Source organism: Rosa chinensis, chromosome 4 (genome assembly GCF_002994745.2).
Source record: "Rosa chinensis cultivar Old Blush chromosome 4, RchiOBHm-V2, whole genome shotgun sequence".
In the NCBI taxonomy this organism is placed as follows: domain Eukaryota; kingdom Viridiplantae; phylum Streptophyta; class Magnoliopsida; order Rosales; family Rosaceae; genus Rosa; species Rosa chinensis.
In genome coordinates, this window is record NC_037091.1 from 64864669 (window position 1) to 64890175 (window position 25507).

General features: G+C 39.5%; 4 protein-coding genes across 9 annotated transcripts; 2 read left to right on the forward strand and 2 right to left on the reverse strand.

The window, feature by feature from the left end:
* Positions 1–7146: 7146 nt before the first annotated feature.
* Positions 7147–8885, forward strand: LOC112200654 (serine/threonine-protein kinase STY13). Of its 2 annotated transcripts, XM_024341672.2 has the most exons (5): positions 7147–7506; positions 7642–7751; positions 7846–8214; positions 8306–8440; positions 8552–8883. In XM_024341672.2, the coding sequence occupies exons 1-5, from the start codon at positions 7224–7226 to the stop codon at positions 8732–8734; spliced, it is 1080 nt and encodes a 359-aa protein (XP_024197440.1). In that variant the 5' UTR covers positions 7147–7223; the 3' UTR covers positions 8735–8883. The 2 variants fall into 2 exon arrangements, with proteins under 2 accessions (XP_024197440.1, XP_024197441.1); XM_024341673.2 differs by lacking the exon at positions 8306–8440 and having other exon boundaries at positions 8552–8885.
* Positions 8886–9106: 221 nt separating this feature from the next.
* Positions 9107–14309, reverse strand: LOC112195983 (ubiquitin-like-specific protease 1D). 2 transcript variants are annotated; one of them, XM_040517480.1, is made up of 14 exons: positions 13745–14309; positions 13331–13376; positions 13101–13198; positions 12731–13005; positions 12512–12554; positions 12274–12353; positions 12141–12173; positions 11934–12029; positions 11607–11709; positions 11033–11130; positions 10280–10402; positions 10054–10165; positions 9687–9794; positions 9107–9604 (listed from the first exon to the last, which is right to left on the reverse strand). In XM_040517480.1, exons 1-14 carry the CDS (start codon positions 14090–14092, stop codon positions 9461–9463), a joined length of 1707 nt encoding a protein of 568 aa, XP_040373414.1. In that variant the 5' UTR covers positions 14093–14309; the 3' UTR covers positions 9107–9460. The 2 variants fall into 2 exon arrangements, with proteins under 2 accessions (XP_040373414.1, XP_024192011.1); XM_024336243.2 differs by having other exon boundaries at positions 12731–13002; positions 13745–14308.
* A 1477-nt stretch (positions 14310–15786) lies between these two features.
* On the forward strand, positions 15787–20986 carry LOC112196005 (RNA-binding protein 25). 4 transcript variants are annotated; one of them, XM_024336259.2, is made up of 9 exons: positions 16261–16399; positions 16798–16878; positions 17022–17114; positions 17767–18023; positions 18122–18274; positions 18415–18823; positions 18969–19652; positions 19782–20371; positions 20466–20986. In XM_024336259.2, the coding sequence occupies exons 4-9, from the start codon at positions 17799–17801 to the stop codon at positions 20715–20717; spliced, it is 2313 nt and encodes a 770-aa protein (XP_024192027.1). In that variant the 5' UTR covers positions 16261–16399; positions 16798–16878; positions 17022–17114; positions 17767–17798; the 3' UTR covers positions 20718–20986. The 4 variants fall into 4 exon arrangements, with proteins under 4 accessions (XP_024192024.1, XP_024192027.1, XP_024192026.1 ...); XM_024336258.2 differs by having other exon boundaries at positions 16798–17114; XM_024336256.2 differs by lacking the exons at positions 16798–16878; positions 17022–17114 and having other exon boundaries at positions 15787–16399.
* A 539-nt stretch (positions 20987–21525) lies between these two features.
* Positions 21526–23359, reverse strand: LOC112200142 (equilibrative nucleotide transporter 1). The gene is made up of 2 exons (XM_024341154.2): positions 22622–23359; positions 21526–22436 (listed from the first exon to the last, which is right to left on the reverse strand). The coding sequence occupies exons 1-2, from the start codon at positions 23169–23171 to the stop codon at positions 21706–21708; spliced, it is 1281 nt and encodes a 426-aa protein (XP_024196922.1). The 5' UTR covers positions 23172–23359; the 3' UTR covers positions 21526–21705.
* Between the last annotated feature and the right edge of the window lie 2148 nt (positions 23360–25507).

Here is a 25507-nt window from a genome sequence, read left to right on the forward strand (position 1 = left end):
CAATGAAACCCTAAAGCCCACGGATTAAAACAAAACAAATCCAAAATAAACTAGAAAACCTAAAATAAAAAAGAATGTAAAACTAGCCTAAAAATATGAAATCACGAATCGGATAATTAAGATGATACATTTTGGCCTAAATCTGATAGGGCTCACTAAAGTGAGTCTTGAAGATCTCGTCGTTCCCATTCTGGAAAGCTATCATGCGTCTCAAACGGACATTCTGGCCAAAAGTTAGTCAAATCTGAGTCAAAATCAAAACCTGACTTTTTATACGAGTAACTCGAAAGGTCCAAAACCAAATCTTCTTGAATATTCCAGCAGCTAATAATCTCATTACGCGTGAGTTACCTATTTTCCAATCACTCTTCTTGATTCTACGCCGCTTCTTTGCTTTTATGGTTTTCTCGCTAAACTTGGCACATTCTCGTCCTACATCATCAACTCAACGATGAGGGGTCTAAGGCCCAGTTTGGGATAGCTTAACAAGTTAATGGTTGTTGTAGGAGAATTGTATATTATTATTGATAATAGGAGCCCTTTATATAGGGATTTACAGAGTACATGAAAGGTAATAGAATCCGAACATAACTAGAAAATCTAGAACCTTCTCCTATTACAACTCTAGCACTAAACCCTAGTTTGAAGAGGCACACATGATGTCGGCATCCTTCAATACTCCCCCTTGTGTCGCTCAAACTTGGTGATGACGCTTTGATTGTTGCCTCACTAAAAACCTTGCCAGGTAACAAAAACCATGTGGGACAAAAATAACCCTGGTCGAAGGACAAAAAGAGCACAACACGTTCTTCACTCTTCGAGATTGAACATGTAGACATCATACCTCCCCCTCATTGCTACAATCATGGGAGTTCGGATAACTTTCTCAATCCGATGATATTCACATGTTTCTCGAATGTGGATTTAGGTAACGACTTAGTAAATAAGTCCGCTACATTATCCTCAGATCGGATTTGATTCACTTCAATATTTAGAGGTGCTTGTTGTTGCTGATTGTAAAAGAACTTAGGCGATATATGCTTGGTGTTGTCGCCCTTGATGAAACCTAATTTCATTTGCTCAATACAAGCTGCATTATCTTCATAAATGCATGTAGGTTCATCTTTGGTAGACTTCAAACCACAAGTTCCTCGAATCTGTCTATAATCTCTGCATGATTTGAGGAAGTAGCAACAATGGTCTACTTTGTAGACCTCCAAGATATCGCAATGCTTCCCATGGTAAAGATATAACCCATTTAGGAGCGACCTTTATGAGGGTCAGAGAGATACCCTACATCAGCAAAATCCATCAAAACATCATCGTCGTTTTGATGTAAAGGAGGAAGATGGGTGGCTGGCGATTTTTGCTATCACAGCGTCTTGGACGGTGCCACTTGGGGTAATGAGATCCGTTCTCATTCTTCCGTCATTCTTTTCTCTCTGCAGGTATAGAACAAGCCCATATCTATCGTACATTTTAAGTAACGAAAGATTGTCTTTATACTAGTCCAATGGCGTTGTGTTGGCGCAGGGCTACATCTATCCAACAAGTTCATAACAAATGAGGTGTCCAGTCTTGTATTGTGATAAGTACAATAATGCGCCTATTGTACTCAGGTAAGCACTTTTGCTATTAACACATTTTCGTTATCATCCCTAGGACGAAACAGATCCCTCTTAGGACCAAGACTACGGATGACCATGGGAGTACATCTTTGACTTTATCAAAATGCAAAACATTTATTGACACGGTTACAAGTTCTAAATCTAGACAAAATCGTGTTCTCCCAAGGTCCTTCATCTCAAACTCGGATTTCAGGTGTTCAGCGGTTTCCCTTAGCTCTCAAGGGTTCCAATAATCCAGAACTTGTCATGAAAACGCAAGGGCATAGTTCATCATATCCCTTCCCAATCAAGTAGTCATTTTAGTGAGCGTTTCACCCTCATTGCAAACGCGCTCCGTGGTCAAGAGCCACTTGATTTGGGTAAATGAAGTCCACAAGAACCTTCATTATATTCCATATCTAGATCTCCATAAAGATATGTAGTGACCACATTCATAAGCTGCATGTTCAGTTATTTGGAAACTACCAAACTGACAAGGTAGTGGAGTGCAATGACATCCATTACGAGAGAATATGTCTTCTCGTAGTCGATTCCAGGGCGTTTTATCATCTCTTTTTCTCATCACGCTATCTAACGAAGACCTATTGATGTTAACAGGTTTTATGTTAGGAGGTGTTGGCATCTCAGGCCTGAAATCCTCCCTCTTCGTTAGTGAATCCAATTCAACCTGGATCGCATCTTTCCATTTAGGCAAATTTTCTCTTCATTGGCATTCTTCAACGGAGTAAAGTTCGATGTCATTGGTCTCAATAATTCCACGTCTTCATGTACACTAGTGTAATATGTAGAGATCTCTATATCCTCAGGAATTGGTTCTAACATTGAGGCGTCCCCTAACGATGTCTCTTGGATATAACCACAATCCAGAATATTCTCATGAGAAGGATTTTGAGTATCAATGATCAACGGATCAAGTTGTGCCAAACTCGCTCTCTTCCTAAGGTGAGAATCCATCAAACATATGGGTCTCCTACGCTCTCTAGCGGAACCCATGGCCTTTAACGCCATTATGCCACATTTGTGGTGTCACCATACCACCATCCATGGTAGTGGTGCCGTACCCATCTCCTATGGGTGGCACCATGTCCTCTTGTGGGGACATCAATCCTTGCAGACATGTTTGCAGCAGGTATATGTGATCTCGTCACATTTAGGAGATCAAGATGAGACATAGTGGGGACAGACCACGACAATTCCTGTAGTTCTTGTTGAACATTGACGTTCTAATCCCCCCATAACGACGGGAAGACTGTCTCATCAAAGTAACAATCCGCAAATCCAGAGAAAAAGAGATCACTTGTCAAGGGTTCTACATAGCAGACTTATGGTTGGAGACTTATGTCTAACACAAATATATATATATATATATATATATTTATATATATATGCATTCGTTGCACTGACTCATGTTGATACGTTGTGGCAGCGCAATTGGCACATAAACCGCACACTCTTAATATGCATAAGTACAAGATTAGACTCTAACCCAGTCACTAGCTGTAACGCAAATAAAAGTTGAGTGGGCTGCTATGAGTCGTAGACGAATTAGCATAGCTGCATGTGATATTGCATAACCCAAGCGGAAATATTGGTGCGCATTACCAAAGTCCGGGCTACCATCGTAGTCGTTTAATGGTGGCTTTTCCGCAAGACCAATTGGGTGTGTACATGGAAATATGATACTTGATATCAATACCCAATGATATGCAATAGTTATTGAAAATTTTCGATGTAAACTCTCTAGCATTTTCAAGTTGAATTGACTGAACAGGATGATCCGGGTAGTGATCACGTAGCCATATGATTTGGGCTAGGAGTTCATCTTAAGCAGCATTACGAGTGGATGATAGCGTGACATGTGACCAGTGTGTCTGCATATCAACCAACAACATAAAACATCTAAGCAGTCCGCAAGTTGGTTGAATCGATCCATAGAATCCCTTTGGAATCTTTGTAAGAATGAAATTATTTCCTTAGTGTCCTTTGCATAGGATGATCTCGATCCTAACTTTGCTAAAGAGCAGGCTTTTCAAAACGAAAGATGGGGTTTACAAGCAACTAAAGAAGAATTTGGTTGAGCCACGAAGTCACAATTGACTTTAGAAGTAGAAAAAGGAGTCAAAGAGGAGTCCATGGTGTCAAAGCCATGTTGTTGCCGTAGGGGGTAGACAGCACCTGCCCTAAGTGGCCGGTCATGCACAGTCTTGGCGCCGTGAGGCGTATGTGCTTCTCCTCGAACCGATTTTTGGTTCTTACTTCTCTTCATTTTGAAGAATGGATGTCCGTGTGAAGTCTTTAATATACGGATCATCATATCACGACCTGGGTGTTCCAAACGGTTATGTCAAAGCCTATATGTGTCAGAATCCCATAAATCATCTCTCATGACATGGTTTGATTCAATGATTTGAATAGTGCTTGCATACAACCCACTAGAGTGACGCATAAATTTCTCTAATACTCGTTTATGTCTGTAGTCAATTAGAGGTGCTGCAAAAGAACTCTTGTCCATTCTAACAATGTGTTTCCACATGAAAACCATTGGCTCTTATATCTTTAAAATAATAAAGTTCGAATTAAGGTATGTCCAAGACATTAAAGAATCAACACTTTATTAATAGCCAATGATTACATCAAAGTGTCTTTAACCAAAGTCTAATCCAAAATCAAACTTAGACAAATCGTAGTCACTCAATCCGTTTTGTAACTCCAATCAAATATGACCAGGGAAGTAGAGAGAGATGTCGGTGGAGTGAGGCTCTCTTAAGTACCACTAATCTCAATTACTTTCCTAAACATCATACTTCATTGGATGCGCCACTTGAGAAAGAGTTAATACAAAATTGTCATTTATTGATTAAGGCATAATTGCCATTACATAATTCTTAGAAAAATAAAAGACTATTCAAAATAAAAATCTGCTGCATTTTGTCTTCATCGCCAGATTTAAAGTCTTTTTAAACTCGATGTCTTGATCACCATGATGCGGCTACCTTCTTAGGTACATTGCAAATTCAGGTCCATTGATAAGATGTTCCATATCAGAAATAGACATCATGAAGAGGATTCTCCCTTGATTGAGGTGCATTGGCGCAATGTGCATGGTCCCTAGGACCGAAGGCGTTGGAAAATGACCATGGCCAACGTTGGCTCTATGGTTTCCAACCCTTCGTCCCTCAAAGTCACGGCTCCTATGGTGCCGTGATTATCGCCTTTGGCGACTACCTTTATGAGCATTTCGATCATAAGCTGTTGAAAGCTTGTGATCTGTCTTGCATTTATATGAGTCCGAAATAAATCACAGGACCTCATAGCATAGACATGGAAGGTATTGAGAGTTTTCTCAATCAAATGTTCTTCTGTGATCGTCTTGCCACAGAAGCGCATCAATCCTGTGATGCGGAGGGCTTCCGAATAAAATTGTATGACTGTATCAAAGTCAATGTAGCGAAGATCATTCCATTCTGCTTCTAAATTCGGAGGGATGGAGTCACGAACGTTTCCATAACGTTCACAAAGCGCTTGTCATAGCTTTATAGCGCTATCCTCATTCATGAACTCAAACCTGAGGTCCATATCTATGTGACGCATCATTAGGGCAAGTACCCTAGAATTGTCGATCTCAGTTTGAGGGTCTGGAGCAGTTCCTTTATGACAAAGCTCTTGGATTGTATGCAATAAGTCACGGGCAATAAAGTGGAGCTCAACATCCTGAGCCCACATTAGGTATCTTTTGCCTGCATAAGCCAATGGAACAAAATCGAGTATGTTCGAGTTTGACATCCTGAAAAGGGTGAAACAAGAATGAATTAGTTTCGGAGCTAAACTTCCACGAAAACTAATAATAATAAGATTTCCGAGCTATGCTACCAAGAAATCGATTTCCAAGAATATTTGGATTAGACCGAAACATTGATGCTTTAATATGATCACAATTTGATGCTTGCAGACACTCTTAGTCCGAATATTATGAACACTTTTAATTCATTGATTATGAACGCTTTTAGTTCATTCATTATGAATACTCTTAGTTCACTGATTACGAACGCTCTTAGTTCATTTAGCATGAATCCCCACAATTCCGCTTATTAAATAATCGAACCCATATTCGTATTGTACAGATCCTGCAGCAAATAAAGGAATTTAAAAGACAAGAAAGTAGAAACTTTAATCTTTAAAAACTTACTTGATGATTTAGGGCTTGAGTCACACGCGTGTTGATGGGGCAGAGCTTGCAACGGTGTCGGATACGTGGAGCAGCAGGGATTGCAGTGGCAGCGTGTATGCAAGGCAGCAGGGCTGCGGGCTGCTGGTGCGTTGCGGGAGTGCTGCTGTAGGGTGTTGAGCAAGGGCTGCAGGTGCACGGGCTCGCGAACTGTGCAACAGGAGCGCGTAGCAGACTTGCGGCAGAAGGCGCGGGGCGCGCGCAGGCGGGCTGGCAGAAGCTAGCAGTGTGCGTTGGCTGTAGGGGCAGCGTGGGCTGGGCGCAGGGCTGCGGGGGCAGCAGGGGCTTGCAGTAGCGCGCAGGGCAGTAGGGGGTTTGCGATAGGTAGCAGCGGGCAGTGGGGGGGTAGGCTGCAGAGCTGCGGGTCGCTGGAGGTAGGCAGGCACATGGGTGCGCAGCGCAGGAGGCAAACGCGGGGATTGGGCTGCAAGGGCAAGGCTGCACTGGCGCAGTGGGGAGGCTAGAACTTGCGGTAGGCAGCTGCGGTGCTTGCCGCAGTGGGCTGCAGGGCTAGGGTAGGAGGCTGCAGGGCTTGCAGCTAGGGTTGGAAAGCTGCGGCAGTTTTCAAATGATGAGGGTTTTTAGGGTTTTTTTTTTTCTTTTTCTTTTAGGCTAGGGTTAGGGCTCGTGTTGATAACATGTTATATGAGAATTGTATATTATTATTGATAATAGGAGCCCGTTATATAGAGATTTACAGAGTACATGAAAGGTAATAGAATCCGAACATAACTAAGAAATCTAGAACCTTCTCCTATTACAACTCTAGGACTAAACCTGAGTTTGAAGAGGCACACATGATGTCGACATCCTTCAACAATGGTGTAACTTTTGAAATAAGCTGCTTATTTAGTTTTACCAAACACCTTTAGCTACTTAACTTATAAGTTAAGCAGGACCTAAATCACTCATCAAAGAGTATAAATGATGGAGGAAAGAGCATGCTTCACAAAGGAAAGCCTTGTTTGTTCCTATAAGGAAACTTCAAATACTTAATCAAAGACTTAAATGAAATTAGTAGAGGAAATCGTATGAATCTGGATGTGGTAGGTGAGAGAGGTCTTGCTTAAGTTCTTGGTCTCCCTCCCTATTGGTTCAAAAGGAGAAGAAAAAAAAAAGGAGAGTGCGATTAGAGTTTAGAGTTAGAATTGCAGTAGAACATTGGTTGTACTAGTGGTTTCCCTTTTGTCGCATATATAGACCGAGCCCTTCTCCACATTGCCGCCTATATATTGTTTTCCTTGACGTATCAGGGAAGAAAAACCCTTCCCTAGTAAACGACTACATCCATATATATCATTCAAGCTAGAAAACCAAACCTCTCGAACTCTGACTGAAAATTCTGAGTTAGTGAGAGAAAACATTCAAAGATGGAGGAAAAACAAAGAGAAGGGTTTCGTCCGGGGAAGAACAAGATTGACATAAAGAGTATGGACGATCAGCTACAGAAGCATCTTGATAGAGTATCCATCATAGAGATGAAGAAGAAGGAGCAAGACAATTACAGAGTTAGGGAAAGAGTTGGAGCCATGGAAATACAAGAGATACAAGAGTGGGAAATTGATCCCGAAAAACTGGTTATTAATGAACCCTTTGCTCGTGGCACCTTTGCTTCTGTTCACAGAGGCCTTTACAATGGCCAACCAATTGCAGGTGTTGTATTACTTGAATCGATTTCACAAACTTAGATAAAAAGTTCAATGTACTGTTAATTACCTCGTGTAATGTGTATGATTGTAATTAAGATGATATATGCTGCACTCTGAACGTCTATAATTTTGTTTTCAGTTAAAGTGTTGGATTGGGGAGAAGAGGGAGAAAGAACAAAAGCCTTGCAAAGAGATTTTCAGCGCGAAGTTTCTGCTTGGTATAAGCTTGAACATGTCAATATTACTAAGGTAAATTTTTCTCTTTACTTTTCATGCTGATCAATACTGATCAATCAGTCGATTATACAACTGTATGTGCTAAAATTTAATGGTTTCTTTTCAGTGCATTGGAGCTACAACAGCGATAACTTCAAAAATAAAATTACAAAGTAATAACACGGAGCTAAGTAGTAATTCTGCTTGTGTAATTACCGAGTATCTTTCTGGAGGTACTCTCAAGTCTTACCTCATTAAGTACCGCGAAAGGAAGCTGCCTATCAAGGATGTGTTGCAGCTAGCACTGGATCTTGCGAGAGGATTGAGCTATTTGCACTCGAAGAACATCGTTCACAGAGATGTGAAAACAGAAAATCTACTTCTTGATAAGAATCGGATGGTAAAGATAGCAGATTTTGGTGTTGCACGTCTTCAGGCTTCGAATTTGAGTGAGATGACAGGCAGCACTGGCACCCTTGGATACATGGCCCCTGAGGTAGTGAATAATTTTAAACTTTGTTTGTGATACATATTTGAATTAGTATTACTATTACATTATTCAAATGTTTATCTAAATACATATGTAGGTATTGGAATCTAAGCCGTATGACAAGAAATGCGATGTTTATAGCTTTGGAATTTGTTTATGGGAGATTTGTTGCTGCCAAATGCCGTACCCTAACTATTCATTTTCAGATTTAACTTCAGCTGTTGTATATAAAGTACGAATAATTATACACAGAATTCTCTCTTCTTCTTCCTGGAATGTTGCATATTTGTTTGGTTTATAGTAGTGACTCAAACTTACATATGCTTTGTTTCTGTTAATGCAGAATTTAAGACCACAAATACCTAAAAGTTGTCCAAGCTCCTTGGCCAAAGTAATGAAAAGATGTTGGGATGCAGAACCCAGCAAAAGGCCAGAAATGGATGAAGTTGTTACCATGTTAGAGGCTATTGACAAATCAAAACATCCCCACGGTTGCTTCTGTTTCTCCATGCCTGAGACTAAATAGGCAGCTAGCAAAGCACATATCATAATTGTTTCTTTTTACTTGATTATAGTTAATTGAAAAGGAGAGTGTAATTGAAAAGGGTGCAACTCAAATCTTTTTGTTTATGTGAATGGGATCAGTTAGGGGCAAAAATTTGATTCATGCAGTCAATAGTATTTCAATTACTATATGCATGACTTGTTTATGTGAATGGGATCAGTTAGGTGCGACTCATCTGCATGACTGGTTATTACTGTACTTCAATTACTAACATTACGGTCCTACGCAGTACAAACAGTCCATTCAAGTTTCAGCATTAGCCGTAACAATGAAACAACTGCAGAAGTAAAAAAATTTGAAAACTGCAGATAAAAGCAAAAACACACAGAGAGATTACAAAGCGAAACGGAGGAAATTACTTTCATAAAAACAGCATCCCTACTTAACAGCTACAATGTACATGGTGAACATTACCTAGAAAAGTCCACCATCACTTTTTTGTTTCCTTCTATACAGTTGAAGCCTCATCCTAGAGAAGGATCCTAACTCGCCAAAAATGGTCAGTTATGTAAATGACTAAGATCTATGCCTTGTCCTGAGCAATGGTATTCACTATCTTTCATGAAATTCAAAATCAGACCAATTTTTCCAGTTGCTTGACTCAAAAGATCATTTACACAACTGATTGACCGGTTGGGCAATATGCACCAACTGTCTGCAGATTCAGAAAGGCTCTGAAGTGTCAATTCAATCTTCAGAAGCATCAGTCAGAGGAGAAGATTCTTTAGAGCAGTTTGACTTGGATGCATTTTGAAATTCTTCCTTGAGTAACTTCCGGATTTTACTTCTCAACCTAGAAGCCTCTACAGGTTGGAACCACTGCCTTCCAAACTGAAATTTCAAAGTAGATCAGTCAGGAAGATCATAAAAGCCACCAACATATAGAACAGAACTAAATAACAAAATAGTGTACCCTTGCTAAATCTTTCTTTTTCAGCCTTTTAGGGGCCTCTTCTATAAAGCGTTCCATAAACAAGAGTACAAAGAGACCACAATCATAGTCATTTTTCTGTTGCGGGACCTGGGGGAAAATGAAAGAGGTAAGCTTTAAACCAAGTAAACCCCAACAAATCATGGCATTTCGAGATACCTGAGTATGTTATAGCTCTTAACAGAATTCCAACTTATTAGCAATACTAAATTTGAAGTTCAAGAATAATGTTCAAGAGCTTTATGATTTTAATTAAAGTTGAAAACTATGACTAAGGCAAATGTGAGTGAACTAATGATCATTCCATAAGATAGGAAGTGTAATATATGGCATTGAGGACAGAAATTACCACAAGTTTTTTCTCCTCAATATGGTCAGGAAGTCGTTTCCAACAGTCTGAAACTGTTAGATCTGAAATATCAGCTTCTTGATCCAGAAAGCACCATTCTTCTTTTAAAAAGCTGCATACCAAATTAGCATTGAACTAGTGAATGATAAATGACTGAAACCCCTAAAAGAGTAAATATAAGATATGATCATTGCTTAATGAATCAGCAAGGACATCTTCATCTAACCTTTTAATAATTCGAAAAATTGATTTGCTACAATGGAGTCCTAATGAGTCTAAATGAAGAACAAGTGGTCCTGATTCTTCTTCCTTGTCAGGGATACAGATAATGACTAGACTCCAATGAACGCTGCATCATCAAACACCATAATGAGATTAAAGATGAGTGGTAGAAAGAAAGACAATATGGGAAGCAGAAACAATACCCTGAACAAAACTTAAAATGTCTGTAATGTAAGTTGCTCATTTAATTGAAGTAAAAATACATGGGTGTTCTCTAAACCAGGTACAGTGCATAACTGCAGATATAGCTATAGTGGTAGAGGTAATGACATCTGTTTATCATAGCACTTAGATATTGTTGAGTATTGAAATGCTGAACCAGAACGCATCCATAAGTCCCTTTTATTGAGCATTGTCTCATATTAACTTTAGTTCATGCTTAATGTACCGATAATCCAGGTACAAAGGTCGAGCCTATCATAGTTAAAGAGCAGAATTCATCCCGTCCGGTGCTTTTATCAACAGTGCTAGCAAGTAAGTATATCAGTCCTAAACAGGATTACTCCTATCAGAAAGCTAATAAAAGATCATTTGCATGCTTGCAAGATTATGGCTTCTTCCACGTTCTTGTGAATTTAATACAACTCAGCAAGCCAGCAAGACACATAACGTCTTAACGTCAAACACATTATTCAGGTTATAGAGTTCCTATGCTCATGCACTAATCTACAAGTTCATACTTTCAGAAGAAACTTACTCTTCATTAATAGGAATAAGTATGTAAGCCTTCTGAAATATATCAACACCCTTCCACCACCTTCTAAGCTTGACAAAAAGGTTATCCTTGTTGGTCCCCTACATAATGCAAGAAAAATGAGAGAAAATAAAATGGAAGAAAACAGGCACGGGCATTGAATTACAAATGTTCAATAAAATAAATGAATATCGATATCACAGGATATACATAATATTTTTCCGAGTCAGTGACAAGATCAACTCTCTCTTTTTTTTTTTTTGGGGTATCGGTTTTTTTTTACAATGTGCCATAAGTCTCCACCTATTGTTTCTGAAACTTCAGAAAGAAATATAGCAAACAGTCTCTTTAGGACTTGTATGATCTAGATTGGTCAAGCACCTCAAGCCTAAGAACATATGAATGGATTCTAAATATCTAATACAATATGGACTGTCACTATCAACTTATTCATTTTCCAGTTGCTACCAAATTTACTAACAAACCCAATTGAAAGAGACTATGGAGAGTTAAGAACTAGAGATATTTTTTGGAAGAAAAAGCAAACCCTTTTAAAGAAACCAAGATAAACTATTACCTTTTCTGATACAGCATCTTTGAGCTTATTGTAAAAAAAGGTATTGAAGAAATGAAACGCACATATTCCCCTGTCTGTAGGGGATGCTTGTTGATGTAAATACCTGGTCACAAGATCCCAATGGTGAGTAAACACTGTAACTTAATGGGGCCCTACATGTCCAGTCAGGTAACACTCAAATGAACAAAGTACTCCATATATTGCCTATAGCAAAAATGAAGTAAAATAAACACTTCAACGAGCTGATAGCAATACAAAAATTATAATATACACACATCCATTACTTTTTGGGTACATAAATATGCAATTATATCATATTCAGTTTACCGTATGTAGAAATTCATAATAGCTGATGTCAAGTAGCTTTGAGGATCAAGGCACTTAGTGTCTGTATAACAAATTTCAACAGAATGTGGATCATCCCTGAATAAACAAAACACCATATACACACCATGAGCAATTGCACATTTAAATCTTTAATAATCAAGGAGGTTTACTCATCTACAAAATTTCTATTCTAGTGCACGGTATTACCTTGATGGATAGTAGATTCTAGAGTCTTTCATGCTGAAAAAATAGACGAACAAAAACAGGTTATTGCTGATATCAAACTCCATATCTGCGAATTCTGAAACATAGTGCACTACAATTTTGAAGCCCTAGTTACCTCTCAGGAATTTCTTCTATTTGCTCTGTGGTGTCCATGAACTCGGGTTCCTCCTCATCCACAAGTAAAATGGTCTGACTCTATTGTAACAATAAAGATGAAAGAACAAATGAAAGACATCCCATTTTGAAAAAGAATTTCATTATCAAGGCAACGTTGTGCTATTTCCAATAATTCCAACTTGAAAAGGGTAGATGAAAGTTAAAATGCAGAATTAAAAACAAGACCAATATTGTACCTTCCTATTCCTATCCCTATTCCGAAGTTGATATGGTTCCTCCCTGTCAGAGAAAAGAGAAATAGAACAAACCAAATCAAACGGAAATTATTCATCCAAGCTGTTTAAGCCTGCTAAAGGAAGCATAATCTAATACCAAGCTACCAGCGCTATAGTTAAAAATTTCAAGGAAACAGCAGAAATGAAAAGAATAGCCCAGGTAAAGAATAAAATCATTACCTTTTTGAAATGCTGCTAGAGAAGTTTTCCTCACCGTGACGACCTGAGTTATTGGAAGAAGCTCTGCCTTTACGATCACCATTTGAGAGAAAACTTTTATCTTTATCACGATAAAAGTTGCTAGGGCTTTGAGAAGAGAAATGTCTTGATGAAGATCGACCTTTCTGTGCCCCCTTTTGCAAGAATTCTCCATTATTGTTCCTTTTCTGGCGGTTGCAGTGACCCAAAGTTGATAACTCTCTTTCAAATGCATTGCCCTTGCTACAATCTTTCTGCTTGATAGATTAAGAATATATTGAAGCAATTATATTACAAATTGAAACAGGCCCTTCCATAAAATTAGAAAGAAAGACAAAGTGAAGCTCATTACATTGTCATCCAACTTTTTAGAAAAGAATTTATTAAATGAAGACTGTAGCTCGGTCGGGGGTGATGTAGCCTCCTTATCTCTGAAGCCATTAGAAACACCTAGAAGCCACATTCAGGTTTCTCAATCAGGGGCTCTCAGAAACAGATAGTGAGTTTCGCTATACCGTAATCACATCAAATTCAGCACACAGTTTTAGATGAAAAACCATTAACCATAAAAAGAACCTTTACCTGCAGAGCTGGTCGCTCGGGTAGGCTTCTCCCCCTTACTGGTGCCCTATTCAATGAAAAAGCAACTACACTCAGAACCCATTTCGATAACTAGTTTACATGAGCATTCACAACACTAAACCCTAAACACTCCAACTAAAAGCCCACATGAAGCAGCATTATACAAAACCACAAAAATGAACCTCCAATATGACACATTAATCAGTTTGCTATCCCTAAAAACACATTAGGAATCACCATGCTCATGAACCTTGCACATATACCATCTTAAGTTCTTAACACAACACAACTAATACAAGCATAAAAATAAAAACCTTGCCTTCAATTTTTCCTCCATTTCTAACAACCCAAAACTCCCAAACAATAAAAAAAGACTCAAACTTTACAAAAAAAAAACCCAAAAGATTTTCATACCCTCTCGGAGCGTTCAAGCCTCCTCCTCCCCTGTTCATCCTCCAGTTTCTTCAGACAAATCCGAAGCTTTTCGCCTTTGTCCGGCAGTATAGAGCCCATCCGCTTCAAATTTTCTACTTGCCGCTTAATCGCTCCTTCGAGCTCGGTATTGTTCATCCTCTCAAGCTCCTCATCGCCGCCGCTCATCGCCGGTGGCTCGTCGGCCGCCGCAGCCGCCGCGGTGGTGGCTATGGCTTTGGGCTTCTTCACTCTCAGTACCTCCGGCGGGTCAGAATCGTCATTGTCGCCCAAAAGTTTGTCGTAGTCAAGATCAAGCTGCCTCTTTTTCTCGGCTCTCTCTCCTTCCATGCATGGATTTTGGGGAGAGCCCTGAAAATGGTCGAGGGTAGAAAAGGTCTCTCCTTTTTCCTTTGTTCTGGTAATAATGGGGTCAAACAGTGGTGGTGTCACAACAGCTCACACTATAATATGTGTGTTCATCAATTTCTTGTTTCTACTAGGGGTGTCAGGTGTGTGCCTCCTTTCGGCCTTTAGCTTCTTTTTGTCTGGGGAAATCGGAAAATTTGATCGGCCCAACTGTGCTATACCCTAGTGTGACGTATTTAATTATTTACTTGGAATAAAATGTGAAATTTCTGAGGAAGGAATCGGGATTACTTACCTAAATTTGGACAATCCTACTTGGTTGTTTTGTTTTAGTAAACGCAAAAGAGATCGGGATTTTCTTCTTTGTATTTCATATTATTTATCAAATAAGCAAGCGTGTCATAACTTTGTGATGATTGTGGATGGTAGAATAATTTCGTTTCGTGAATTTGGTTTAATATGATGTTGTCTAACACTTGCTCAACCTCGTTGGTTTAATGATGTCCTTGATTTTATGTATTGATATAGTTTCAACAAAATATGTGAGTATAGTTTACATGTACGTAGTCATCCAATATGTAATCTTTAGCTCAATGTATTTGATCTAATAACATTAGTCTCACTTTCGTAAGTGGGATGTTATGAGTTTGAAGCTTATGTATTGAATTCCATAACTAAAATCATAACATTGTCGAGTTTTGATCGTTTCTTTCTACTCTTCCCTTGTCAACCAAAAAAAAAAAAAATAGAGGATTGGGATTTCTAATGCCAGCGTTTTTTTTTTCTTGAGTTCAATGTTTATATGTGATATTTTAGAGGAACGAAGGTTGAAAGCATTTAATCAAAGTCGAGGTGTTGTTTTTCACAAAATTGGAGCACAGAGTAAACTCGATATCCCATCAGTAACTCAATTATTAATAATGACCAAGTAGGAAAGAAAATAAAATTTCTCAAACAAACAATCCACCATTAATAGCCCCTTCATTCGTATTACCCTCGTAAAGCTGTGAAAAACTGCACAGAGGCGTGAAATTGTGATACTGCACATACTTGAACTACATATTAGTTTGTTGCGAAACTAATAACGATCGTTTATAATTCTCCGTTGAGTAATACAACTCTCTCATCAGTAACTCAATTATTAATAATGACCAAGTAGGAAAGAAAATAAAATTTCCCGAACAAACAATCCACCATCAATGGCCCCTTCATTTGTATTACCCTCGTAAAGGCGCGAAATTGTGATACCGCACATACTTAAACCATAAAAGTTAGCTTGGCGCAAAATTAATAACGGTCTTTTAAAATTCTTCGTTGAGTAATACACTGGAATGCCAAAAAAATGAGACAAAAGTATTTGAACAAGGAACGAAACTCGAGTATCCCACCATTCACAACCAAAAACCTCAACAAAAATAACTACAAAATGCTACCGCTACTCATTAGAGATTTCTTAACTCAATCACCGAAAGGTATTGAAATACCAACCGATATTTAAACACTTAAATCTTCAATTATTTTCCGAATTCCTGAATGAGTCCGTATTATGAAGTATTTACCTAACCAAAGTAGAAAAACATAACCAGCAACCAAGGTAATTTCGACCCAATCAAAATGCGCCACGCATCATCATCAACCAAACAAATTGTACTTGTCACGAATCACACGTTCTAAACTCCCCCCAGTCCCTAAACTACATAAACTCTCGCTTTCTCTCTCTCTCTCTCTCTTAGGGCACCAAAAACAAACCCAAATCATAAACTGGATTTGAATTCACCCCCAAACTTGTTCACTCCTCAATAACCATGGCCGACGATCCTCTTACTCCGGCGACGCAAGACCCGAGTCCCCAACCCGATAACCCGAATCCCCAATCCAAACAACCCGATCCCCCACCCGCTTCTGCACCACCACCACCGCAACCGCAACCATCATCCACCCCAATCCAATTAAACCCCAATCCCAATCCAAACAATCCGCCTCTAGTTTCTCTGCCGCCTCCGCCGCCGCAGCAGCCGTCGGTCTCTTACGCCCCGCAACCGGTCTCCACCGCCTTCGCCGTTCCTCCGGCCGCGCCATCTTTCCGGCCGGTTCCTCAGTTCTCTCCATTACCGAATTATCAAACTCCCGGCGTCCCTCCGCCGGGTGTCAGCTCCGGGGCTCCGATGGTTCCCGGTGCTCCGGTGCCGCAACATATGATGCATTATCAGATGCAACAGCCGATGAGACCCTACGCGCCAATGCCGAATGGCTACTCAGCTCCGCCGCAGGGCACCATTCCTCCGCCTGGTGGGTTTTTGCTTCTCTCTTCATATATATATTTTGTCAATTTAGCTATCTTTTTTGCCATCTCATTGTCGATTTGCGGTGAATGTTGGTTTTGGTGATGGTAATGTAATTGCTGGGTGTTATTTCTGCTATGTGTTTCCACGTTTAAGACACTTAGGGTTACAGCAATCTAATCAGCCACATTATTGCTTGAATTTAACAAAGGGAAGTCCTTTACAGTCGGACTAAGCTAAAAAGAACCAAAGAAGTAATCTTTTGTAGCATCTAATTGATGGATAGAGAGTAAAATAAAGATTAATGGGATAATGTAGTGGGAAGTGTTTCTTAGAGCAGAATTAGAGTGCGGAGTTTGTTAAAAAAACTTAAGGGTATCGATGACAGGATGTTTTCTCCTACAGTGTCTTGATTGAATACGGTGAGAAAGGTTGGAAGGCTTGCTCATAATGCTTTGAGAACTCCCCCCTACAACTCGTTTTTTGGTATGCATATATTTTAAGTTTTATGTTGGCTCAAATTGGTCTTGGAGTTTACAAGTTAAAATGATGTTCCCACTTTGGAACAGTTTACTGTTCAACTTGCCACGCTAAAGTTGTATTATGTCGTGTTTATTTCTTTCTGGTAGTGTTTTAAGGATACTTTCCCTGTCATGGGTCTATGAATTTCCAGAAGCAGACAATGTTTTGCAACTGGGTGCTCATTGGCATTGTTTTATAAGGTATCACAATCCTTCCAATTGCAGTCTCTCTATCCATAGATGTATGCACACATAAATATATTTTATATATCCATCCAGCACCCTTCCACTTATCTTATTATCTATCAGTCAATCTATATATCTTTGTATCTAGAAATCTATACATGTGTTTGATTGTTTTCTTTTCTATATGTTGTGCATTTTTGTTGTGTTTGTGTATTTTAAATCTTTTGTTGTTCTCATGCTGCATCAACTGCTGATAAGTTTTGAGAGACATTAGACTTTCGATGTATTTAATATACACGATCATCAATCGTACACTTGAGATGTTGATGTTCATTTTACTTGAATCTCAAAATATGCACTTTGTCGATGGGACTTTCTGAAGACTACCATCGTGCAAGTGGATGCACAAGGTAAGTACAATTTACTCATACATGGTTTATGAACGCAATGCTATTTCTTCTTAATCTCTCCTTCAGGGCTGGTGATAGCTGAAATGCCTGTGCTGCCATCTCTAATGTTCTTTTAATGTGTGGTAACAAACATCAATTATTATTATCATATATTTTTTTTGTACATATGTTTAGTTTGGGGAATGGTTATCTGGTAGTTACTGTTATGTCAAACATGCTCTGATGCATTTGCAAGATATTTGTTTTTGTTTATGTAGGACTTATTCGTTATCCCTCTCCATATCCTACAATGCTTCGACCTGGTTTTCCCTCACGGCCGCTGGGAGGAATTGCTTTGCTTCCATCTGTACAGCGCGCTCCTATGCTGGGTATTCCTGGGGTTCGCCCCGTTATGCCTCCTGTTGTTAGGCCAGCTGTTCCTAGTGTTACTCCAGCTGAGAAACCACAAACAACCGTCTATGTTGGCAAGATAGCCCCGACAGTAAACAATGATTTTATGTTATATCTCCTTCAGGTATGTTATCAAACTCTGTGATCTGTGTCCTATATCAACTCTATTTATATGTTGGAGCTATTGGTGTGTGGTTTATAATGGTTTTACATTTTGTTAAGTTATGTGGACCTGTCAAGAGTTGGAAGCGTGCTCAAGATCCCACAGATGGGACTCCTAGAGGCTTTGGATTTTGTGATTTTGAATCTGCTGAAGGGGTTCTTCGTGCATTACGCCTTCTGAGTAAATTCAACATCGATGGGCAGGAGCTGGTGGTATGTCATAATTCCTACTTTAGCTATCTTTTTGTTGTTATTGCCATACAACTTTTGAAACCATATCCTGTATATATATTTTTGCATACAGTTCAGTTGCTAAATCTCTCAATGTTTGACTCTTGTAAAACTATAAACAGTTAAATGTAAATCAAGCAACAAGAGAGTATCTAGAGCGGTTTGTTGAAAAGAAAACTGAAAATTCAAAGAAGCTGAAAGACACTCAAGCTGAGGGAGATGAGAAAGAGGGTGAGAGTAACGTTGATAAGACTGCAGTTCCAAATTCTGTTGTGGATTCGAAGGCGGAGGATAGTAATACGGGGAACAAAGAAAGCAACACTACGAACTTTGGGATTGTGACCGATGAAGACAAGGAAGCTGACAGGGTGGCCATGGAGAAGCTTACAAGCTTGATAGAGGAGAGATTAAAAACAAATCCTCTGCCTCCACCGCCTCCACTTGCTCCTGGTGATCGTACTGGGAATTCAATCTCAGAGCTTCCAGCTAAGGCAAGGGATGGAGACCTTGATGTGGATATAACAAGAAATGGTAAAGTTTCAAACTTTAAATTACTAACATACTGTACATTGTTTGTGCTAGTAATATGTTGAGTACTTGAGAAGAATTGGTATTGTTTAGCCCTTTATTAGTGCCAGTTTTGTTCTTGTTTTTAAAGTCATTTTTTTGTTTTCAGATGCTTCTGAAGAAAAAAATGATGAAGAGACAACTAGTGACAACAAAGTTGAAAGTGAGCAGGATAGGCCTGAAACAAGCTCACCTGAGAGGAGTAGAAAGCCTGATAAAAGTAGAGAAAGAGACAGAGAGCGAGATGTGAAACAGGAAAAGGAGCGTGAGATTGAAAGATATGAAAGAGAAACAGAGCGAGAACGGATAAGGAAGGAGAGAGAGCAGAGGAGGAGAATTGAGGACGCAGAACGCAAGTTTGAAGAATGTCTCAAAGATTGGGAGTATAGGGAAAGGGAGAAACAGAAACAGCGGCAATATGAAAAGGAGAGGGAGAAAGAACGGGAACGGAAACGGAAGAAAGATATAATTAATGAAGAAGATGATGAGGAAGAAGATTCTAGAAAAAGGTGGCGCAGGAATGTGTGGGAGGAGAAGAGGAAGAGGAGACAGAGGGAGAAGGAAGATGACTTGGCTGACAGATTAAGAGAAGAGGAAGAAATTGCTGAGGCCAACAGGAGGGCTGATCAGGAAAAGCAGCTCCAGCAACTGAGAGATGCACTGAAGGCTTCATCTGACCATTTAGTGGATGGAAGAGAAATGGCAGATTTGGCTGAAGAATCCTTTGTGGAATCGAAAGATATGGCCATTAAACAGGACAATGAGACTGGTTCTGGTCCTGAGAACCATATAGGTATGCAGATTACTTTTAAAGTTAGTTATTACCTTAATCATTCTTTCTCTCTCTCTCTCTCTCTCTCTCTCTCTCTCTCTTTTAATGTCCTTTTCATTTATACTTATGTGGTTTTGCTTGATGTGATAGGTGATGGGACTCTACAAAATGGTAACACTGGGGATGAATCAGCCAATACATCAGAACCCCAGCAGAGTGGGAGTGCCCCAGCCAAAAAGTTGGGTTTTGGTTTAGTTGGCTCTGGGAAACGTACTTCTGTTCCTTCTGTTTTCAACGAGGAGGATGATGATGCACACAAGGACAAAAAGATGAGGCCTCTGGTCCCTATTGACTATTCAACTGAAGAACTACAGGCTGTCGAACCGGTTGCTTCTGGGCAAGCGCCACCAAATTTGGCTGCAGCTGCAGAATTTGCAAAGCGAATATCAAATGTTGGTTCTAAAGAAGAGAAGCACGATGCAGAGAAGGAGAGAAATAGACGTGCCAATGATAGGTCGAGTCAACGGGACAGGGATAGGAATGATGATGACACTAACCGCACTAGAGATGAGAACAAGGAGAAGACTGTTGACCGTGATACAGACCGGGAACATGGGCGGGATAAACCGAGGACAACAGATAATAAGAAGCTTTTGGACGCAAAACAACTGATTGATATGATTCCAAGGACCAAAGAGGAGTTATTCTCATATGAAATAAATTGGGCTATTTATGAAAAGGTAAGCTCAAACCTATCCCATTTAGAATTTTGGTTTTAATTACTATCCTCATTGTCTTGTGGTTCTCATTACTGTTATGCATTTGTTTTCACAGCATGCACTTCATGAGAGAATGAAACCATGGATTTCAAAGAAGATTACAGAGTTTCTTGGAGAGGAAGAAACCACACTGGTAGATTATATTGTATCTAGTACTCAAGAACATGTGGGAGCAGAACGCATGCTACAGCTGCTTCAATCCATTTTAGACGAGGAAGCTGAAATGTTTGTTCTCAAGATGTGGAGGATGCTCATCTTTGAAATTAAGAAGGTAGAGACAGGCTTACCTTCAAAAACAAGATCATGATGGTCGTCTCATGTAGTCAGTATAATTATTCCATTGACCCCTCCTCTCTCTCTTTCTCAAGGTTAAACCACATTTTTCAAGTCTGTATTGCTTCAAAATGCATTTAGTCCACGAACAAATAAACCCGATTTTGTCTTGTAGCTCACTTGGGTTGTTTGTAGATTCGAATCAATTAGATGTCCTCTTGGTGACTCTTGTCTAATTAGATATCCTGAACTGCATTATATATTTGTGAAACAAAAAGAAAAAGAAGCAATGTTTGATCTTCATTGGCTGTTGGAAAAGATTTATACTGATGATTGGATTATCGAGTACACTGCCATTTTAAGGTTTTTTTTAAAGACCAATCAAGGAAAGCATGCCATCAAATGAAAGATTACTACAGAGGCTAAGACAAAGTTAGACGCTCAACCTAGTTGAAAGTTGAAGCCCGAACATTGACATTGAACTCTTATCATCTTTTATCATCGAAGAAGGGGTCATTCAGATATCGACAACTTTGCCGATGAAATATAGTTCCTAGATGTAGGAGAATAACTAGGCTCTTGTTTTCTTTGGGTCTGTTTTGGACCCATCTATCCAAAAATTCGTCCATAAGGGGTCATTGACACATTTATCAATTTTGACGACGCAACTTCGGTGGCAATTCACATATCGATCATTTCTGCTGACAAACGTCCAAAAAAGGTTCCTTATAATTTCAAATTAGATAGGTAATCTTTGCTGCTTGATGGTAGTTTGGCTTAACATCCAAGTCAGCATAGATATTAGTGGCCCCTCGATAGAATAAGTAAAGCAACATCCAGAATCTCCGAACTCAAAGATCAACCATTTACATTCAATAAAAACAAGAAAACATTGTTAACAATTGAGTTAACACAGATGTACAGAAGGAGAATAAAAAGTTAAGAAAGTGAAATTAAACTCCCATTCGCAACTGTGTTATGTGGCACCAACAGTAGGTCCGAGTGTTGAAGATAATTTGAGATCAGATGACCCAAAACCAAGATACAAGTGAACCGGCAGCCAAACCCACAACCAAGAACAAGACAATCACAATGCCTGCAGTCTCGGCATGTTGTAATTGGACAACTTTGGGAGCCAAAATCATCAACACACTAGTCAAGTAGCCATTAGTAAGTCCCAAAAGGCAAGTCAGTATTGTCACTGGAATCTCTGTTCTGAAGAATGCCGGGCCGTGCAAGCACCCATAGAACAGAGGAAAGAATAGCAACCTGGCAACTGTGCCGCCGATTGCAACCTTGGAATTTTCAAGGAGATATACTGAAGTGAGAGCCTTGCCAACCAGATCAAACACATTGTAACCAGTAATAAGGATGACGGCGTACCAATCCTTGAGAAGCTCAGAGTGCACATCTTCGGTAATATACCCTGGAAATATTGCCAAAGTCACAATGTAGATAAGCAGAATGCCGATACCATACCACTTGACACTCCCAACTACACCCCATAGAGTCGATCTCAACACAGACCCCGTCAGAGGACCTTTCAATTCTTTCTCCTCATTTATAGTCTGAATCTTCAACTCTGCATAGTACTTCATAACCGGAATCCTCGGTGCCACATTGTAGAAAACAATGCATATGACCATAACTACTATCCCCACAGCAAAGTAGAGATTTGCACTTTTCCTCAGTCCCTCACCAGTTTGCGGATATACAGCCTTCGTTAGGATTCTCAAAAACGAAACAAGCACTCCTGTATTTTAAACCACACCCACATTTTAGATCAATCTTTACCAAAACTTCCATAAACTAGAGTCTGTTAGACAACATTAAGCCGATCACTTTTGATTATACTTTGATAACAAAATGGAGTTACAGAAACAAATCCAACAATAAACTTATATAGACCGAAACCAAATTAAAGCCTTTTGTTGTTACCTGAACCAGCAGTGCCAGCCACAATGGCCTGCATATACTTCTCAGGCAACTCACCCGCCGCGCCGATCAGCGAGCCTTGGACCAAAGCATCAGCCAAACCCGAAAGCGCAACCGCGGCAACCGTGACGTAAAACCCAGCGTACAACCCGACCCGGCCCTGGATGTAGACCAAGTCCAGCACCGGCACGATGAGCAGCGACACCACAAACAGGGCGAGGCCGACGTTGATCCGGACGTAGGCGTCGGACTTCTGGGCGTAGAAGACGATGATCAGAAGGACGACGAGGCCGACGAGCATGTACGCGACGGAGAATATACGGTCGACGCTGGCGTCGGGGTAGAGGTAGGTGAAGTAATCAACGGCTGTGATGAAAGCGTTCCATGGGAGGAGGTAGCCGAGGCCCAGGGTGAAGTAGATGATGTAGGTCAGATGAAAAGGGTCGTTTGGGACTTTATTGGGTGCGGCGGCGCCGTCGGGGGTGGGGGTGGTGGTGGGGAGGAGGAGACTCGATTCGGAGTTCTCTTCGGGGGTCTTGGCGGCTAAACCCATCGGGAATTGGGCCAAGTTTCTCAATGGGTTTCTACGTTGGATGAGAATCAGCTAGAAAAGGTGAAAGCTTGAATCTTGGGTTTGGTTTCTGTTGAGATTTTGATGAAGATAGTCTGGTGATGGAAGTCTTGGTGGGAGTGGGCAAAGTCGTTTTGTGGCTGCTGAGCCAATAATAATAATTGAGTCTCTACTCTCTAGAGTGAAGGAGAGGCCAACCAATAAAGTAAAAGCATGTGCCTTTTGAAGTTTGAAACTTTGCACTCATTTAGAGAAATTGTTTTTTTATTTTATTTTATTTATGACATTTAGAGAAATTGTTTTAGTGTATTACCGCATTGATACATAATTCACATCTGTTATACTAAGCAAACCCCAGCATACTGATACATAACGTAGATCGGCTTTCCCATGCCAATGATGCCATCCGTTATATTAAGCAAACCCAGCATTCTGTTAGAGTTTCACATCTTTAACTTTCTCGTGAGGGGATCCAGTGCATCTATTGAACCACTTGTCGTGGCTCATGTACTAATACAATGATAAACTAATAATTCACCATTTAAATGTGGTCCATCATTACATGAAATTTATCCACACTAACATAGCGTTGCATTAAATCCATTAACCCGAGATCTGTAAATAGTTCGGGTTTAGAGCGGATCGACCTAAATTCGAATTTGTTTAGTAACAACAAAATTCAACCCGATCTGATCCGATAATCCGGTGGATCGTTAATAGTTTGATCTAAATCCGTACTCGGAAAATTAATGGATATTCGATCCACTAGTCCAAACCTTACATATATAAGTGAGAATCGAAACCATGACTTTTACAATGTTAGAATTATAACTTATTAACAGGTCACAGCTCACTGGTATTATAATGGATATTCTTAGATTTTAAATAATAATACTAATTTTTCTATCATGATACTTCATAAAACTTCAATAAAAAATTGAAACAAAATAAAAAGCATCACCGAACCGAATGTTGAATTAAATAACCAAATTACTCCTTATAACAATACACTAAGGTGAGTAAAGTATTGTATTCATAAAAAAAATAATAATAAATGTTTATAAAAACGGACGAGATCATTAACGGATCGGATCAACCTAAATCTGTGTTTGATTTGTTAAATAAACGGATTAACGGATCCAGACCATTAGTAGATTAAATTTTCAATTTAAACTCGTCTAATAACCATGGATCCGAACTGAATCAAATCCGAACCATTTATAGGTCCAATTAATACACTAAAAAATAACCTCGGATTTGTTACTTAAAGAAGTTGGATGAGCTAGCAATAAAGGAGTCCAGCCGACAATTCTAACTGTGTTTCTTGTTTTGAAGCTAAACTGTTGGATTTATGTCTTTGTGAAAAAACCCTATTCTTCGTATTCAGTTGGGACCATTATGACAGGTCGAAGACTTGGCTCTAGTCTTGAAATGGAGTAATGGATTGTAAGCACTTTCCTCATTTGCAATGGCCAACATTTGAGAAGGGCATCATGTTTGGCCTTTTGGTAATTGGTAGTTGTAATCAAGAGTCAAACCAGATATAGAAGCAGACCCAACAAAATCCAGTTTTACAAGAGATAGTATTTTGGGAAGTGCGGCTTCTACATTAGAAATTGTTTTACGATGAAAAATGATATCATTGTCAATGCATGATAGGGATGAAAGTGATCATATACCAGCATCAAGGGCCATGATCCAAACTTCTTTCATAGATACTAAAGTCAAGAATCTTCGCCTTGGATGCAGCATCTTTGTCTCAGGGCACCAATACAATGATCAAAGGGACTTAATCTGATTGCAAAGGTTAAGTCTCTTGTATTCTTACTTCTTCTTGTCATAAATTTTTAAATAAATTTGTACTCTAATGAGACATAAGCAGCAGGAGTAATATACCAGCATTTTATCTTATTTGCATGTCTCTACCTTTAACCTCACAATCTCTTTGAGGTTTCAAGATTCGGCATTACGTGTTTAAAAATTCAATAAAAATGTTCTATATATAACGATGGCGTTGGTTCTTAAATAATATAGTTTTATTGCGACCATGACTGAAACTGGCCTGCATAATCTACTATAAAGACATTAGAACAGCTATATGGCCTCTTCTACAGCCATTTTCCTTGTACACATTCCAAATTCCAAATAACTCCAAACCCTCTCCTCTAATGGCATCTCAAGTACTTGCATTGAATGAGTAAATTATATGTCACAGCCGTCTGTTGTGCACAAAACTATTCTCCTTGATATATATGACCGAATTCCATATTCCATGCCTATGATCCCTATAACATCTTCATTTCCTTTGTAGGTTCTGT